This window comes from Schistocerca cancellata, chromosome 7 (genome assembly GCF_023864275.1).
Source record: "Schistocerca cancellata isolate TAMUIC-IGC-003103 chromosome 7, iqSchCanc2.1, whole genome shotgun sequence".
Lineage (NCBI taxonomy): Eukaryota > Metazoa > Arthropoda > Insecta > Orthoptera > Acrididae > Schistocerca > Schistocerca cancellata.
In genome coordinates, this window is record NC_064632.1 from 582,690,030 (window position 1) to 582,707,839 (window position 17,810).

Below are 17,810 nucleotides of genomic sequence, written 5' to 3' on the forward strand. Positions count from 1 at the left end.
AATACTTTGTCTATGAGTAACTACGCACGCTGTGGCCGCGGCGGCTTCCGCGCCAATACCTTCGCCTTGTCACTCACGTAAAGTGCAGCTCTGACTGCCGAGCAAGCGCGGAACTAGACCAACACCGACTCAAAGGAAGGCCTCTGCGCTTGTTGGTGACGTCACGTCAGCTAGGCACGGCGAACACCAGGTCTGCTGCAGGCAGAAACGCCTGGGCGTGCTTATCACTATAAATCTCTTATTTCCGGACAGCATGTTTGGTATTCATTTGGTTTCTGCAGTTTCATTTAGATGAAAGATTTTCTCATTATCGTAAAGCTACAAATGAAGATCATAGTTCTGTATTAGTGAATCCTGTCGAAACAAACGTAGATCAATATGAGAAGACGCTTTGCCCCATTGTAAGCTTCAGAAATTTTACATTCAAGTAACTATATTTACTTCATCCATTTTGTTATCGAAACTTACCCCAACCCCCTTACAAAGAACTCGTTTCTTTTATTTATTTATTTTCGTTTGACATCGTCACTGGAAGTGTAAAATGAAACAAAATAGCTTCATACATCGAAAATACTGCTGAGCTTAAACTTTTTTAAACATGCACAATAGAAAAGATAAATATTCCCCTCTTGCAACTGAAAGGAGAAACTTTATAAGATAAAAAAATTTTATTTGATAAAACAAGTATCTCTCTTTTGCCTCTTTCTGTCCCCCACCCCCTCCCCCAACGTGTATAATCGCAAGATATTTCATTAACATTCAGTGCTCCTCACCCCATAGTCAACCGAGACACCTAAAGAAGAGCACCAATATGTTCACAGTTTCTTGTAAAAGCAATCCAGTACAAACGTAACTTCCTCAGATTTACAAATAAGGTAAAGAAGCAAGAATTCTGTTGCTGCTGGACCATGAAGTTGTTTTTGTATGTCAATCCTTAAAACAGGTGGAAATTTAAGTTCAGGAGTGCACTATTTGTTAAGAAGTGTAATGAATTGCACAATTAATTGATCGCAGAAATCTCTCAGAACAATGTGTGTTGCTCAACTACCGTCAATAGTTTCGCATTTTCCTGTGTCAGAGAGGGAGACACCACCATTATGAGTATGCCTGCAACAGACCTGGCGTTCGCCATGCCTAGCTGACGTGACGTCACGAACAAGCGCCGAGGCCTTCCTTTGAGTCGGTGTTGACTAGACACACTGGGTCAAACAGGATACGTCGCATGGTTGACCTCTTGCTGCCCGAGAAGAGGGCAGGTACGTGAGCCTAGTCACTCAGTAGGGGAGCAGCCGCCATCTCTAAAGCTCTCTGACTGCGACCTGTTAAGTGGAAAAAAACTATCTCGTAACTTTCAAATATTGTTGCTGTGCTGTTTAGTCCGAAGACTGGTTTCCTGCAGGTGCCCACGCTGGTCAGTCCTGTGTATATATCTTCATATCTGCAAAAACTACTGCAGCCTTCACTGCCTGACAGAGAAAGTGAAGAATACGGAAGACATGTTCTGATTTCAATGTAATTCAGTATATGTATACACCATTGGCGAGTGTGTAAACGATTAGAATTCCTATTCTTCGTGACAGATAGAAAAGCGACCACAGAGCTGCAGTGTTGGTCGTGTTTCGTGCTGTTCCCAAGCCTGTTAGGGTTTACAACGGGCGTGAACGGTGTTAGATACTGTGTCACCAGTGTGAGGGCACGGAGATGCAGCGTACTCGTGAGAGTCAGCCCTATCAGCACTTGGCAGTTTGGGAGGGGCCTGATAATGGGTCTCCATCAACATGGCTGGTCTGGTCGCGGAATCTTCTGGCACCCACACGAGTGACTGAGCTGTTACGCTTCAGAGAGGGCTTCATTTCTTAGGTACGAAGCGGTTTCCAACTGAAGTGGAACAGATGCAGCTGCACTGCATTTATCGTTGACTAAAGTAGTGTACAGTTTTCTTAAACAAAATTGTAAGAATCAGCGCAGAAGAAAATTTTTGCCCTCACGTGATTCAAATTAAGAAGTCAGTAGCCGTGTGAGCCTTCTTCTGTTATTTTGTAATAACAATGTAAACCATTATAAATGACGTCTGTAGATTTCCCAGTGTTCCACTACTGCATTTTTCGTCAGTACCTAGGTATCAGTATTTTTTCCACCTTGGAATTCTTTCCTCTATTTGTTTGCATCTTTGACATCTGCATCATATCTCTGAGCACAGAATACTTAACGCAACCACGAGAAGCTAAACGAGGAGTTGCTACATGCACTCACGTAGTAATAACGGAAATCCCTCCAGGAGTGCACTCAACCGATCCGCCTACGGGACTGGACTGTGTCTGCTTATGTATTGCCAGCTGCCGTGCCTGGCGTTGCACGGCACGTTTAATATCTGCCACAAGAAAGTGACTGGCCCTGTGCCTTTCGATATTCACAATAAACTTAAGCCGCACGGAAAAGTGCAGTCGTTTTAAACGGAAGGGCATCATTATTTAAATCACTAAGTATCAACGGAATGCGAAGAACGAATATGTCTTCACCTGTGGCATACCTCGGGATGATGGTGGCCTCTATAGGTTCGGCTACAGGTTCTTCACGGCCAGCCTTCTTCCTTGCATATTGCGTGTGTAATAACGGCAACTTGTCATTAAATAACAGTTTTCAATGATGTTTCTGTCAAATTCTCTACTGTACATTTGTCCCTGGATCTATGGATCTAGTGACGTCTGATGGTACCATCTCGAAGACAGTATTGCTGCTGTAATTTATTCTCATCATAGAATTTACATTTACTTTACCACGATATATTTCGTTTGTTAGGCATCTAATTTTTAATTAATTTTCTTCATTGTTTCATCTGAATATAGAAATCTGAAGTATATATATATATATATATTTTATGTCTGTATTAAAATATATAGTCTACGTCCGATCAAATGTTCATCAGGGGATCGTGTAGAAATCTGAAGTAAATCGGCCAAGAACTGTTCAAGTTTTTTTGTAACAACTTTTCCCCTTTATACACTGATGAGCCAAAACATTAAGACCACCTGTCTAACAGCTTGTTTGTCCGTCGTTGGAACGAAATTAATCACTCATTCTGCCTATCAGGGAACGACAGTTTGTTCGTAGGTTTGTGGAGGTATGTGGCATCAGATGTCCACGCACAGGTCGTGTAACTCTCGTAAATAGTGGTCGCTGATTTCCGTACGCCGTAAAGGCGCCCTATAACGATCCGAAGTGTTCCATAGGATCTACATCAGGCGAATTTGGTCGCCGAGACATCAACCCAGTTCACTGTAATGCTCCTCGAACCACTGTAGCACGGGTCTGGCTCCGAGACACGGACAGCTGTACTGCTGAACGATGACATCGCCGTCGGGCAACATGCGAAGCACGAAGGGATTCAGGTTGTTCGCAGCCTGTCAGACTGTCGTCCATTACTTGCAGACGTCCGATGTAAGCGGAGGAGAATGTTTCGTAGCGTAATACTGTTCCCGTCCCCTCAGCCTGCGTTCGTGGCGCGCTGGACGTTTCGAGACGCCGTTCACGTAGTTTGTGGAGACGACCATCGACCTAGTGCAGCAAAGTTGCCATTCACCCGAAGAGCGGACAGATTTCCACTGATTCGCAGTCAAATCCCAATGGTCCGTTGCGCACTGACGACGACGCCGGGTCAACATGTGAACGCACAGGGGCGGTCTGCCGCGACGCTTCATGTCCGACCATGTACGATGAACCGTGTGCTCCGAAACACTTGTGCTCTTTCGGCAGAGATGGCACAGAGCAGACAGAGCAGACAAGCCTGTGAAACTCACGTTCTGTGAAGAGTCGTGGACGTCGAATCATTTAGCTCGTAGCTACTCACCACAGTAGCACTTGAACATTCGACCAGCTTCTTTTTCGTGATACTCGCTCATATGCTCTGTATAATAATGATCTGCCCGCCCTTTGTCAAAGTCGCTTATCTCAGTGGATTTCTCCTATCTCCACCAGTGTGATCCCCCATCCGTGTCTGCTCCACATGATTTTGTCCCCACGTCACGTGGCCGAAACGCCACTGGGTGGCATCCAACGTCGCGGCGGGCTGTTCTCGTAATATTTTGGCTGATCACTGTATGTTACATACAGACATGTTTCAAGTCAGATTCCGAATCTTAGATAAGCAGTATATAAACAATGAGAGGTTGTAACAATGGAAAATTGTACTGAAATGCAGGAGGATCTGCAGCGAATTGACGCATGGTGCAGGGAATGGCAACTGAATCTCAATGTAGACAAGTGTCATGTGCTGCGAATACACAGAAAATAGATCCTTTATCATTTAGCTACAAAACAGCAGGTCAGCAACTGAACGCAGTTAATTCCATAAATTATCTGGGAGTAGGCATTAGAAGTGATTTAAAATGGAATGACCGTATAAAATTAATCGTCGTTAAAGCAGATGCCAGACTGAGGTTCATTGGCAGAATCCTAAGGAAATTCAGTCCGAAAACAAAGGAAGTAGATTACAGTACACTTGTTCGCCCACTGCTTGAATACTGCTCACCGGTGTGGGATCCGTACCAGATAGGGTTGATAGAAGAGATAGAGCAGATCCAACGGAGAGCAGCGCGCTTCGTTACAGGATCATTTAGTAATCGTGAAAGCGTTACGGAGATGGTACATAAACTCCAGTGGAAGACTCTGCAAGAGAGACGCTCAGTAGCTCGGTACGGGCTTTTGTTGAAGTTTCGAGAACATACTTTCACCGAGGAATCATGCAGTATATTCCTCCGTCCGACGTATATCTCGCGAAGAGACCATGAGGATAAAATCAGAGAGATTAGAGTCCACACAGAGGCATACCGACAATCCTTCTTTCCACGAGCAAAACGAGACTGGAATAGAAGGGAGAACCGATAGAGGTACTCAAGGTACCCTCCGCCACACACCGTCAGGTGGCTTGCGGAGTATGGATGTAGATGTAGATCTCCCATTCATCACGAAGGTAAAGAGTGCAAAATTTCTTCAAGATCGGAACAGAACTGTAGCATATATTTGGAACCATGTAGCGTGATTCTTACGACACAATGGCTAAGGAACGTACTCTTTCAATATGGCGGGAGGGGGAGGGCGGTGTGCTTGCCTTCCTCAGGCGCTGTAGCCGCCTGAAGACTGACGGGGGCTCTGCTAAGGAGAGACAGAGGCAGAGAGAGGGTACTCACGTAGCGAGGAGACGCTCTTGCAGGAGGGCGTGGCCGGCGAGGCGTGTTCTCCGCTGACGTCACTGACGGAGCTGCGGACCGAGCTGTGGCCGGACAGCGGCAGCGCCTGCGAGATGGGCGACGCGCGCGTGCGGGGCCGCCTGCTGCAACAGCACACGCCCACACGGCGGTAGTGGCGGACAGAGGTGGTGACAGAGAGAGAGGTGGTGAGAGAGAGGTGGTGACACACACACACAGAGAGAGAGAGAGAGAGAGAGAGAGAGAGAGAGAGAGAGAGAGAGAGGTGGTGAGAGAGAGAGAGAGAGAGAGAGAGAGGTGGTGAGAGAGAGAGAGAGAGAGAGAGAGAGAGAGAGAGAGAGAGGTGGTGACACAGAGATAGAGAGCGTTTTTCTTGCAACATCGTTTTTAACATATCATATTCCTACATTCTTTCTTAGTGCTTAGCCATTTCAGATTTCGCCCAAGCAGAAGAGATTCTTCATTGTACAGGTTCATTACATTGTAAACTGAACATTCAGAGTAACATATGAGCAAAATGTGAGCTGAAGTCTTACCGTCTCTTGTGATATGACATTGTACATCGTCTAACAAGGAGGCCACATGGAAATCACATTTTTGTAATTTTTTGTATGTATGATATGTGAAGTTCAGAACTCAAATACCAGTCTTCCAAAGCAGCTGATGCACACTAAAAATTGTAGAGAAACCAGACTTTGGAGGTATCCAAGGAACTTTAATTCCCTGAAGTTCTGCAATTTTTTTTTTACAATGAGCCGCTTCGCTCACGCCATAGCATCGGAGAGTGGTAATTGGGTAATCAATGGATCACTGGTTCGGAGGATCTCAGTATGGTCTTTTCGTTCAGTTTGACTGCTTACATCATTTAAGTATAAAATTAATCAAATACATGCTAATTAACTATGTGTCGATCATTTTAATGAAAATACACTTTTTCTTTTTCCAAGTTACACATCCCAAACAAAATTCCAGTTTTTGTTGCAAATATAAAATCTAACCTGTTGATATTTTGAGACATATTATTAACACAAATTGTTTAAATTAAAAATTTATTAACAACCCTTCATAAAATATCAATAATTAAGAATTTATATTTCCAATGAAAACTGGAATTTTGTTCACCATTGTAATTAGAAACAAACATTTTTGATACATGCATGGAAGAGGTTTGATCTGAATGTAAAAAAATTGATAAATGTAATTGCCACATGATCTCCTCCTTAATGTCTTTGCAGCCTATTGCTTACATATAAAATGTAAAATTTCATACACCTTCAGCTGTCTGCTGCACCTTGTCCAAGCCCTTGTCTAAACACAAGGATGACTGTGTGAATTACATGAAGAAGTGGTGTGCAATTTAATGACTAATTATTTACAGTGGTAATATGTAGTACACATTTAACAAAAACCAAACCACACAACATGAGCTATCAGAATCAATGAGAAACTAACAAATAAAATGGGAGAACAGTTTCACATTGTACAAATGTAAAGTCATCGAGAAAATATACGTATGCCCTTCAACAATGAAGTGAACCTACTGATCAGAGGTCATAATTACATGTCATTGTTAGATAACTATGGTGTCACATATTGACAAACAACTAGAGTGTAATGGTAACACTGATGCCTGTGAATTAAATGAAGCACAACAGTCACAGTTATATATTAACGAGTACCATCTAAAGGTGAGTTATTTATATGTTGTCATATACTACCAGAAAATAAAACCATTCACCTGAGGTCAACCTTACATTAACTACATGTATCATCATGTACCACACACTAATAAACTAATAAAAACAGCAATTTAAAGTTACATCAAAATAATCCCTCAATTACAAATGCATACGGTGCCACCTACTTCATAAAAATATTTTTAATAAGAAACTGTAAAGCTAATGTAATAAGCCATAGCAAATTCCCACTATGTAGGACGTGTCAAAATAACATATATAATATGTTGTAACCAATATTATCAAGAAGTGGGAGCTTGGCTGGTAGACAGGTGTTTGTCTAGGTTCACTATATGACCCAGCCACATGCCTTGCTAAAAGCAAATTTCCCACTTCTTAATGATGTTGGTTATAACTTCTTTCATATGATATTTTGACATTCCCTACATAGCTGGAATTTGTTATGGTTTATTACATTAGCTTTACAGTTTGTTTCATTAAAAATGTATTTATTAAATAGTTGGCACCTTATGGATCTGTGATTAATATACAGGGTGATTCAAAAAGAATACCACAACTTTAAAAATGTGTATTTAATGAAAGAAACATAATATAACCTTCTGTTATACATCATTACAAAGAGTATTTAAAAAGGTTTTTTTCACTCAAAAACAAGTTCAGAGATGTTCAATATGGCCCCCTCCAGACACTCGAGCAATATCAACCCGATACTCCAACTCGTTCCACACTCTCTGTAGTATATCAGGCGTAACAGTTTGGATAGCTGCTGTTATTTCTCGTTTCAAATCATCAATGGTGGCTGGGAGAGGTGGCCGAAACACCATATCCTTAACATACCCCCATAAGAAAAAATCGCAGGGGGTAAGATCAGGGCTTCTTGGAGGCCAGTGATGAAGTGCTCTGTCATGGGCTGCCTGGCGGCCGATCCATCGCCTCGGGTAGTTGACTTTTATACCAACGTTTAACACACCACCTATCAGGAGGTTTAACACCATACTTCGTTCGAAATGCACGCTGAACAACTGTCGTCGATTCACTTCTGCCGTACTCAGTAACACAAAAAGCTTTCTGTTGAGCGGTCGCCATCTTAGCATCAACTGACGCTGACGCCTAGTCAACAGCGCCTCAAGCGAACAAATGTACAACAAAATGAAACTTTATAGCTCCCTTAATTCGCCGACAGATAGTGCTTAGCTCTGCCTTTTGTCGTTGCAGAGTTTTAAATTCCTAAAGTTGTGGTATTCTTTTTGAATCACCCTGCATTATTTTGATGTAACATTAAATTCTTTTGTTTTGTTTATTAGTATATGGTACATGGTAATAAAATAATTATATGGCTGTATTGGCCAGGAGAGCCCATTTGGGGTTGTTTAGCCACATAGTGCAAGTATTTTTATTAGATGACACTTGAGTGATTTTGGCATCAATGATGGTAACAATAACATGACACCTACTTGCCAAGTGGATAAAATCTCCTACCTGACCAGGAATGGAATCTGGGCCCACTGCACAGCAGTTAGCGATGTATGCAAACATGGTACAAGGTGATACAGGCAGTTAATCTGGAGTTGACCTCCTACAAAGGGTTTTATATTTTACTAGTATATGAGTACATATACATAATTCACCTTCAGATTATACTCAGCAGTATACAGATGTGATTGTTCTGCTGCAACTGATTCATGAGCATTGATATTACTTTTACCTTCCAGTTTTTTGTTGATATGTGATATTGAAGTGATCTAAGAATGACAGAATTTTGACTTACAATTAGTAGGTTCATTTTACTGTTATATGGCATACATAATTTTGCTTCACAGATTTTATTCACACAATGTGCAGCTGTTCTCTCATTTTATTTCTTAGTTTATCATTGATACTGATATTGCACATTGTACAGTTTGTTTCTTGTTAATTGCTTACTACATATTACCACTGTATGTTAATGATCTCTAACTGTACACCACCTCTTTATTACATAACTGACACTGTCATTATTGTTGATGTCTTCAGAGAGGGTGTTCATAATATAGACAGCTGAAGGTGCTTTTAATTTTACATTTTATACTGAACAGCTGAAGGCCTTCAAACATCTTACACAAAGACAGACTTACAGAGACAATGTTTACCTCGTGCAGAAATTCCACATTTCCTTCACAAGGAGTAGCTGTTTCCATTTCAGTTCATGTCCCTTTTTTAGCTGTCTGATTAGGGCGTGTAGAGTTTAGTAATTTCGAGATATTAACGATCAACAGAGAGAAAGGGTGAGGGTAAAGCCTCATCCAAGGTGTCTGTTAGGAACAGTTACAAGGGTTGGTATTATTCTGCTGAAAGATCCAGTGGTATTAGCTGTGAACCACTAGCGTCTGATGGAAGTGACAGGGTACAATTTGTTACAGTATTATTTAAAAGTATTACATACATAGCTGCAATGCACCTGATAGTTCTAGGGTTGTTATGAACAGAGAAAAATTTGTGCTGGTTTCTTCTTAACCAAAGTGTTACATGTAAGTCCAATGTTGGTCACCAGAGGAGAAGAAACTCTGTTATGATTGATAGTAAAGGATATTCTAAGTTAAATGTGGAGACAAAACATGATCGAAAGTGTTACCTTAGGAAATAGACAGAATTTGTGAGACAACTCTGAGCAAAAAAATGGACGATACTGCCAGGCCTGTTATGACTTCAAACTGGAAGAATCAGTAAAGCTTTCGTATGTAGGGGAGCAGGATAAGATGGGGTTATACACGCAATTAAGCAACACCATGTTGTGTAGCATATTTGCAGGAAGTATAAAATCAGCGCAGTGTATGGAGAGATGAAAAGCAGACAGAATCTAGTTGAACGAGAGGGGAAGCGATAAAGGGGAGACAGAAGGGAAGTAAAGGCAGCGAGGAACAATTAAACAGTTAATGGGGGTGGGAACAAACTTAGAATGGGGGCGATGATGAAAGCGATATGGGGAAAAAACATGAATATAGGAAACAAGATGAAAAGACGGAGAAGGAGAGAGAAAGTCAGACAGGAGAATAAGAGAGAGTGAAAGGAAGAAAGGGGAACGCAGGGGAGAGGTAAAGAAACAAGAGGATGCAGATAAGCTCCAGTGAGGCGGGCGGGGAGGCTGACCTCTTGGTCCTGGTGGGCGTGGTGGAGTCGGCGGAGCCGGCGCGCTCCAGCGCGGCCACCGCCGGCGAGGTGGGCGTGGCCGCCTTCCTGCGGGCCGTCGTGCTGTCCGGCGCCGGAGGCGCGCCCAGCCCGGCGAACACCTTGCTCTTCACCTCCTTCAGGTGGCTCTTCAGCACGCGCTGCTCCGCCTGGCCCTGCAACACGCCCACCACCTCACACGGCTATCCGTAGCAGCCTCACGTCTACGTCCTATTTTGTTCCTTACTAGTGCTTGTTTGTTGTGTGCGAGGCGAGCTGGAATAATTGCGAATGAGTCTACATTTTTGCGATACAGCTGACAACCGTGTAGAGCAGCGAGAAAGGGGTGGTGGGGGGGGGGGAGGGCGTCGAAGCAGATGGTGATCCGGCGCCAACATACTCGAGATGTCGACAGTTTTTAAGGAACATACACTGAAGAGCCAAAGAAACTGGTACACGGCCTAATATCTTGTAGGGCCCCCGCGAGCACTCAGAAATGCCGCAACACGACGTGGTATGAATTCGACTAATGTCTGTAGTAGTGGTGGAGGGGGCTGACACCAAGAATCCTGCAGGGCTGTCGATAAATCCGTAAGAGTACGAGGGTGTGGAGATCTCTTCTGAACAGCACGTTGCAAGGCATCCCAGATTCAATAATGTTCTTGTCTGGGGAGTTCGGTGACTAGCAGAAGTGTTAAACTCAGAATGGTGTTCCTGGAGCCACTTTGTACCAATTGTGGATGTGTGGGGTGTCGCATTGTCTTGCTGGAATTGGCCAAGTCCGTCGGAATGCACAATCGACACCAATGGATGCGGGTGATCAGACAGGATGCTTACGTACATGTCACCTGTCAGCGTCGTATCTAGACTTATCAGGGGTCCCATAACACTCCAACTACACACGACCCACACGACTGCAGAGCCTCCACCAGCTTGAACAGTCCCGTGCTGACATGCAGGGTCCATGGATTCATGAAGTTGCCTCCATAACCGTACACGTCCATCCGTCCGACACAATTTGAAAGGAGACTCGTCCGACCAGGCAACATGTTTTCATACATCAACAGTCCAGTGTCGGAGTAGATGGGCCCAGGGGAAGCGTAAAGCTTTGTGTCGTGCATCATCAAGGGCACAAGAGTGTGCCACAAGCTCTGAAAGCCCATATCGATGATGTTTCGTTGAATTGTTCGCAAGCTGTCACTTGCTGATGGCCGAGCATTGGTGTCTACAGAAATTTGTGGAAGGATTACACTTCTGTCACGTTCAACTATTCTCTTCAGTCGTCGGTCCCGTTGTTGCAAGATATTTTTCCGACCGCAGCGATGTCGGAAATTTGATGTTTCACCGGATTCCTGATATTCGCGGTACACTCGTGAAATGGTTGTACGGGAAAATCCCCACTTCATCGCTACCTCGCAGACGCCTGCTCGTGCGCCGACTGTAACACCACGTTCGAAGTCCAATTTTGATAACCTGCCATTTCAGCAGCAGTAAGCGATCTAACAACAGCGGTTGTTTTGTTATATAGTGGTTGCCGACCGCAGCGCCGTATTCTCCCTCTCTGTATTTGGATACGCTTGCCTATACCAGTTTCTTTGGTACTTCAGCCGTTAAGCGAGTAGAAGGCAGTTGTAGGACGAGACACAGTTACGCAAGTGTAACTGTAGTATTGTGACTAGTGTCTATCATTGTCACGACGTTACTACTGGGCCTATTCGTAGTCGCACAATGTGCCGTTACCGCGTTGATGATGCTCCCCACAAATACAAAACTGAGTCACTAAATTTTGTATGCAGCACTGATAAATGTTGCAGTAAAATAATCTGTGTTCATTGTCAAGATGATCGCGACAATTAAAGTACATGCTGAAGACCTTTAGTTTTAAACAAACCAGGGACACTGAAGCAATCTGAATTTTCTGTGTTGTTTACTATTCGGGCACATTGCACATTTGTTTACCAACTTGCGTGCAGCTGTGGCTCCACTTTGGTACTGTTGCTGTGTTTTGGCGTGCAGTATTCTGACGCTGAACAAAGATTTCGTGCACGATTCAGAAAGCGTCATTTTAATTGGTTTTTATGAAGTTAGTGAAGAGTTGAAGTGCCGAGGTTTGCTGCCAGTGTCGTGCAGTTTTATTTCTGTCTAAGTAATTACATTACAAATTATAACATTAGCTTCAACTTTTCAAACATGAAAGGGGAGTGTGTTTTCTTGAGACCGAAGTATCGTAATTTGCAGTCTGACAGGGAACTTTCCTGGATCTGGAGGTGAATTTCTAAATTAATGAACCACTGTGAGCACAACTTTTTTCTGAGGGTAACTAGTTACTTTAGCAGTGGAGATGTCCATAGTTGATCGGCGACCATTTCGTTTTTTAGGAATTATTCTCATTCTTCCCAGTTTTGGCAAATACTTAGGACTTCGTTGCGATATGAAGCATACTTGATCAGAATTGTGAACTATTAATACAGTCTGCGTGACTTTGGGCAGTAGATGGTTATTTCTCCATCTCCTGTCGACTGCTAAACGAAAGTAGTTGCCTTGTTTGCCAGTTGTTAAGCTTAGCACACATTCATTGTGATCCAGCTGTGGCACAGATTTAACTGCTCGTAAGAGGAGGTGGTTATTTTCTACTGAAGCTGTACCACCACTGGTAATAAGGTCAAATTGACGTCAACGGCCGGCCGATGTGGCCGTGCGGTTCTAGGCGCTTCAGTCTGGAACCGCGTGACCGCTACAGTCGCAGGTTCGAATCCTGCCTCGGGCATGGATGTCTTTAGGTTAGTTAGGTTTAAGTAGTTCTAAGTTCTAGGGGACTGATGACCACAGATGTTAAGTCGCATAGTGTTCAGAGCCATTTGAACCATTTTTGAATTTGACGTCAACGCAAAACGTATACGTGCAGGCAACTGAATGCAGTTTACGGACTAGATCACATGTCTCCCCTATTACCTTCAGTTTGCGGCGTCCCACGGCTAGACAGGAGACGGTTGGACAAACCGAATGGTAGACCTGGACGTAAGGGCAACTAGGTTCGTGACGTTGCTAATTAGGGCGACCCTCTGGTGCGAAGTGCAGTGCAAACACAGGAAAGCGATCGCGCAAACTGTGTTCGTGGACACGGGCCACGGCTTGCTGTGACGTCACTAAATGTTGTGACGATAAGGGAGGGAGGGAGGGAGACTGGGTTTAAACGTCCCGTCCTCATAGAGGTCATTAGAAGTGGAATCCAAGCTCTCATTGTATGAAGGGCGGAGAGGGAAATCGGTCGTGCCCTTTGAAAGAGACCATCCCGGCATTTACCTGGAGCGATTTACGTAAATCGTGGAAAACCTAAATCTGGGTGGCCGGGCGCGGGTTTGAATGATCGTCCTTCCGGATGCGAACCCAGCGTGCTAACCTCTTCGCCACCTCGCTCGGTACGACGAGAAAGAATGAAGGAGCGCAGCACAGATGGGAAAAATGACGGGGATTGTTAAAACCGAGTGACTCGAAATGTGCAAGTTGCGGTAAGAGGGACACGACGCGGAGCGGTGTGGGTTTGAAGTGTGTAGCTCAAAGAAAATATCCAGGTACACGATTCGGTTTTAAGAGCTGTCGTAGTAGCGGAGGCACATTTGCGATCAAAATAACATTTTTACAATAGACACGAGCTACAATAAACTTCCAAGGAAAAGTTCAAGTAGCGAGGGTTTATGGAGACGAATTCAGTTACACAGCGAATTAATGTTAAAGTGTACGAGGAATAGAATATTTAAATTACAGTGAAATGAACACCCTTAGCTGCTTACAGGCGTTGACATACGTCAACGGGGACAGATAAAAATGTGTGCCACGATTTTTTTTCTTTTTTTTTTTTTAAATCTCATTTTGTTCGTTTTCGTTCGTTGCATCCGCTCGGGGCGGACGTCGTAAGACATCCGTTTGAGTTCGTTGTTGATCGATTATCTCAGTTTTTTTTTATTACAGAGGGCAGCTAACCCTCCGACCGAACACGCTGAGCTACCGTGCCGGCGCGACTGGCATTCGAACCCGGGATCTCCTGCTTACAGGGCAGACGCTCTATCCATCCGAGCCACCGAGGACACACAGGATAACGCGACTGCAGGGATTTATCTCTGGCACGCCTCCCGCGAAACCGACATTCTCAACGTATTGTCCCGCACTACATTCGTAGTGCCCCCGCTCATTATACTCATTAGTCGCGGCGCGTTGCCGATTCCCGTAAGAGTTCGGGCACTGTTTGTGCATTCGCACAGAAGAAGAAGATGGCCGGTGAGCCTTAACTATGTATATACAGGGTGTTTCAAAAATGACCTGTGTATTTGAAACGGCAACAAAAACTAAACGAGCAGCGATAGAAATACACCGTTTGTTGCAATATGCTTGGGACAACAGTACATTTTCAGGCAGACAAACTTTCGAAATTACAGTAGTTACAATTTTCAACAACAGATGGCGCTGCGGTCTGGGAAACTCTATAGTACGATATTTTCCACATATCCACCATGCGTAGCAATAATATGGCGTAGTCTCTGAATGAAATTACCCGAAACCTTTGACAACGCGTCTGGCGGAATGGCTTCACATGCAGATGAGATGTACTGCTTCAGCTGTTCAATTGGTTCTGGATTCTGGCGGTACACCTGGTCTTTCAAGTGTCCCCACAGCAAGAAGTCACAGGGGTTCATGTCCGGCGAATAGGGAGGCCAATCCACGCCGCCTCTTGTATGTTTCGGATAGCCCAAAGCAATCACACGATCATCGAAATATTCATTCAGGAAATTAAAGACGTCGGCTGTGCGATGTGGCCGGGCACCATCTTGCATAAACCACGAGGTGTTCGCAGTGTCGTCTAAGGCAGTTTGTACCGCCACAAATTCACGAAGAATGTCCAGATAGCGTGATGCAGTAATCGTTTCGGATCTGAAAAATGGGCCAATGATTCCTTTGGAAGAAATGGCGGCCCAGACCAGTACTTTTTGAGGATGCAGGGACGATGGGACTGCAACATGGGGCTTTTCGGTTCCCCATATGCGCCAGTTCTGTTTATTGACGAAGCTGTCCAGGTAAAAATAAGCTTCGTCAGTAAACCAAATGCTGCCCACATGCATATCGCCGTCATCAATCCTGTGCACTATATCGTTAGCGAATGTCTCTCGTGCAGCAATAGTAGCGGCGCTGAGGGGTTGCCGCGTTTGAATTTTGTACGGATAGAGGTGTAAACTCTGGCGCAGGAGACGATACGTGGACGTTGGCGTCATTTGGACCGCAGCTGCAACACGGCGAACGGAAACCCGAGGCCGCTGACGGATCACCTGCTGCACTAGCTGCGTGTTGCCCTCTGCGGTTGCCGTACGCGGTAGCCCTACCTTTCCAGCACGTTCATCCGTCACGTTCCCAGTCCGTTGAAATTTTTGAAACAGATCCTTTATTGTATCGCTTTTCGGTCCTTTGGTTACATTAAACATCCGTTGACAACTTCGTCTTGTTGCAACAACACTGTGTTCTAGGCGGTGGAATTCCAACACCAGAAAAATCCTCTGTTCTAAGGAATAAACCATGTTGTCTACAGCACACTTGCACGTTGTGAACAGCACACGCTTACAGCAGAAAGACGACGTACAGAATGGCGCACCCACAGACTGCGTTGTCTTCTATATCTTTCACATCACTTGCAGCGCCGTCTGTTGTTGAAAATTGTAACTACTGTAATTTCGAAAGTTTGTCCGCCTGAAAATGTACTGTTGTCCCAAGCATATTGCAACAAACGGTGTATTTCTATCGCTCCTCGTTTAGTTTTTATTGCCGTTTCAAATATACTGGTCATTTTTGAAACACCCTGTATATATATATATATATATATATATATATACTAAGATGGTATCTGTTCTTTCGGACGTGTCCGAAAGAACAGTTACCATCTTAGTATATGAGTAGAATAGTGCCCGTCAAAATTTAATTGTAACCCTATGCAGAATATGGGATATACTCGTGCAGAGCGAGACAGCACTTCACTTTAAGAACGCTGGAGTGTAGGCTGTCACCACATCTCCTCCCTGTACACCAGACTGCGCTGCCGCCCTAGCCAGGTCTCCGGCCGGCCGCGTTGCCGGGTAACGCAGTTCCCCCGTAACGAGTGGGAAGCGGCGGACTGACCTGCGCTATCTTGTTCATGACGGCGTCCCAGCGGCCGCCCTTCTTGGCCTTGTGCGCCGGCCGCTGGTTCTCCTGGTCCTCGTGCGGCTGCGGCTGCGGCGCCGGCGCCTCGATCATGGCCTTGATCTTGGAGACGACGTTGCGCTTGGGCATCTTGAACTTCTTGAGCTCGCGCGGCTTGGCGCCGGCCGCCGGCTTGGGCTGGTCCTGGGGCGCCGCCTCGGCCGCCGGCGGCGTCGTCGTCGCCGTCGTCTGCGTCTGCGGCGCGGCCAGCTCCGTGATGACGGGCGACGACAGGTTCTTCAGGTTGTTCTCCTCGGTGAGCGCGCGCTCCGCCTCCTCCAGCGACGCCTCCTCCGGGATCACCGTCGTGCTCGCCGTCACGTTGCTGCCCGTCGGGCTCTGCGCCTCCTTCTCCTGTAACACGCAGCCAGAGAACATGCACCGTCTGTTCTGGAGGAACACTCCACTACTACAGCCAGACTTAACCGTAAATTGTTAAGGGGCCCCGGAAAGGCTCAAAATCATGAAAAGTTCAATTTTTACTTTTTTGCGTTTTCTGAATCTGCAGACTATTACCTTTCAATAGACATATAATTTATTCAATTCCGAAGACTACAACTATTTTTACATTTTTTTTGAAATGTGTTCTACATGGGCGTGACCCACTGTGGCGCTGTTAAACTGCTGTCAAATGGTGTTATTATTAACGTCCGTGTTCATCAGGTACATTTTAGTGATGTGAGATAAAGTATGTGTTGTGGCTAACCTATTTTCAGAGACTTAGCAGCACCTGAACTGTTGAAAAAGTGTATTCACGGAAAAACTCAAAACCCCAATGAAAGTGTAAATAGTGTTATATGGTCGAGAATCCCCAAGACTGTATTTGTTGGAATTGAAACACTTCACTTTGGTGTGTATGATGCTGTTGCGACTTTCAATGATGGCAACATTGTAAGGTGCAAGGTATTTAGAAATATGGGAATGAAGATAGGTTCTAACATGGTACGAGCGATGCTTGCTTTAGACAAGGAACGCCTTCGGGCTGCAGACAGGGCTGTAAAGAGTCTAGAAATACAAGCAAGAGTAAACAGGAGGAGGAACAAGAGGAAGCTGGAGGAGGAGTTTGCAGAGGATGAAGATAATCCATCCTATGGACCTGGAATGAACTAAAAAGTTAATCCAATCTTTGTCGCTCGATTCCCAAAACTTTTATTTTCTCATACTAATTACATGTTTTCTAAGGATCTTCCAAACATATTTGTTTCAAACTTTCAGTAAATGTTACACAGTACCTTCTGCATAATTTAACACAGCCTTTTTCCAAAAAACTGTATATTTTTGAATATATAAATAAAAAATTGCATAAAAATGTTGTGAATTTTCATTACAATTGAAAAAAAAACATCTTTAATAACTGAACTAAAATTTCGTAAAATCCCTGTGTTAAGTTGTAGCCCATATTCCAATAAATAATCTGTAAAAAGTTCAACCTCCTACCTCAAATACTTTGTGAGGAAAGATGTAATTTATAAGCGTTATTTTAACATTACAAGTATAGGGCGTTCCGGAGCCCCTTAAGGCAATCTTTCATATTCATATCGCA

At 44.3% G+C, this 17,810-nt stretch overlaps 1 protein-coding gene across 1 annotated transcript in view; it reads right to left on the reverse strand.

The window, feature by feature from the left end:
• LOC126092912 (uncharacterized) overlaps window positions 1–17,810 on the reverse strand; it is a 671,478-nt gene that overhangs the window by 593,248 nt on the left and 60,420 nt on the right. Inside the window, exons 9-11 of the mRNA XM_049908642.1 lie at window positions 16,205–16,621; window positions 10,028–10,221; window positions 5,187–5,329 (exon numbers count right to left, since the gene is read on the reverse strand). Coding sequence (XP_049764599.1) covers window positions 5,187–5,329; window positions 10,028–10,221; window positions 16,205–16,621 — 754 coding nt within the window. The remainder of the gene's footprint in view (window positions 1–5,186; window positions 5,330–10,027; window positions 10,222–16,204; window positions 16,622–17,810) is intronic.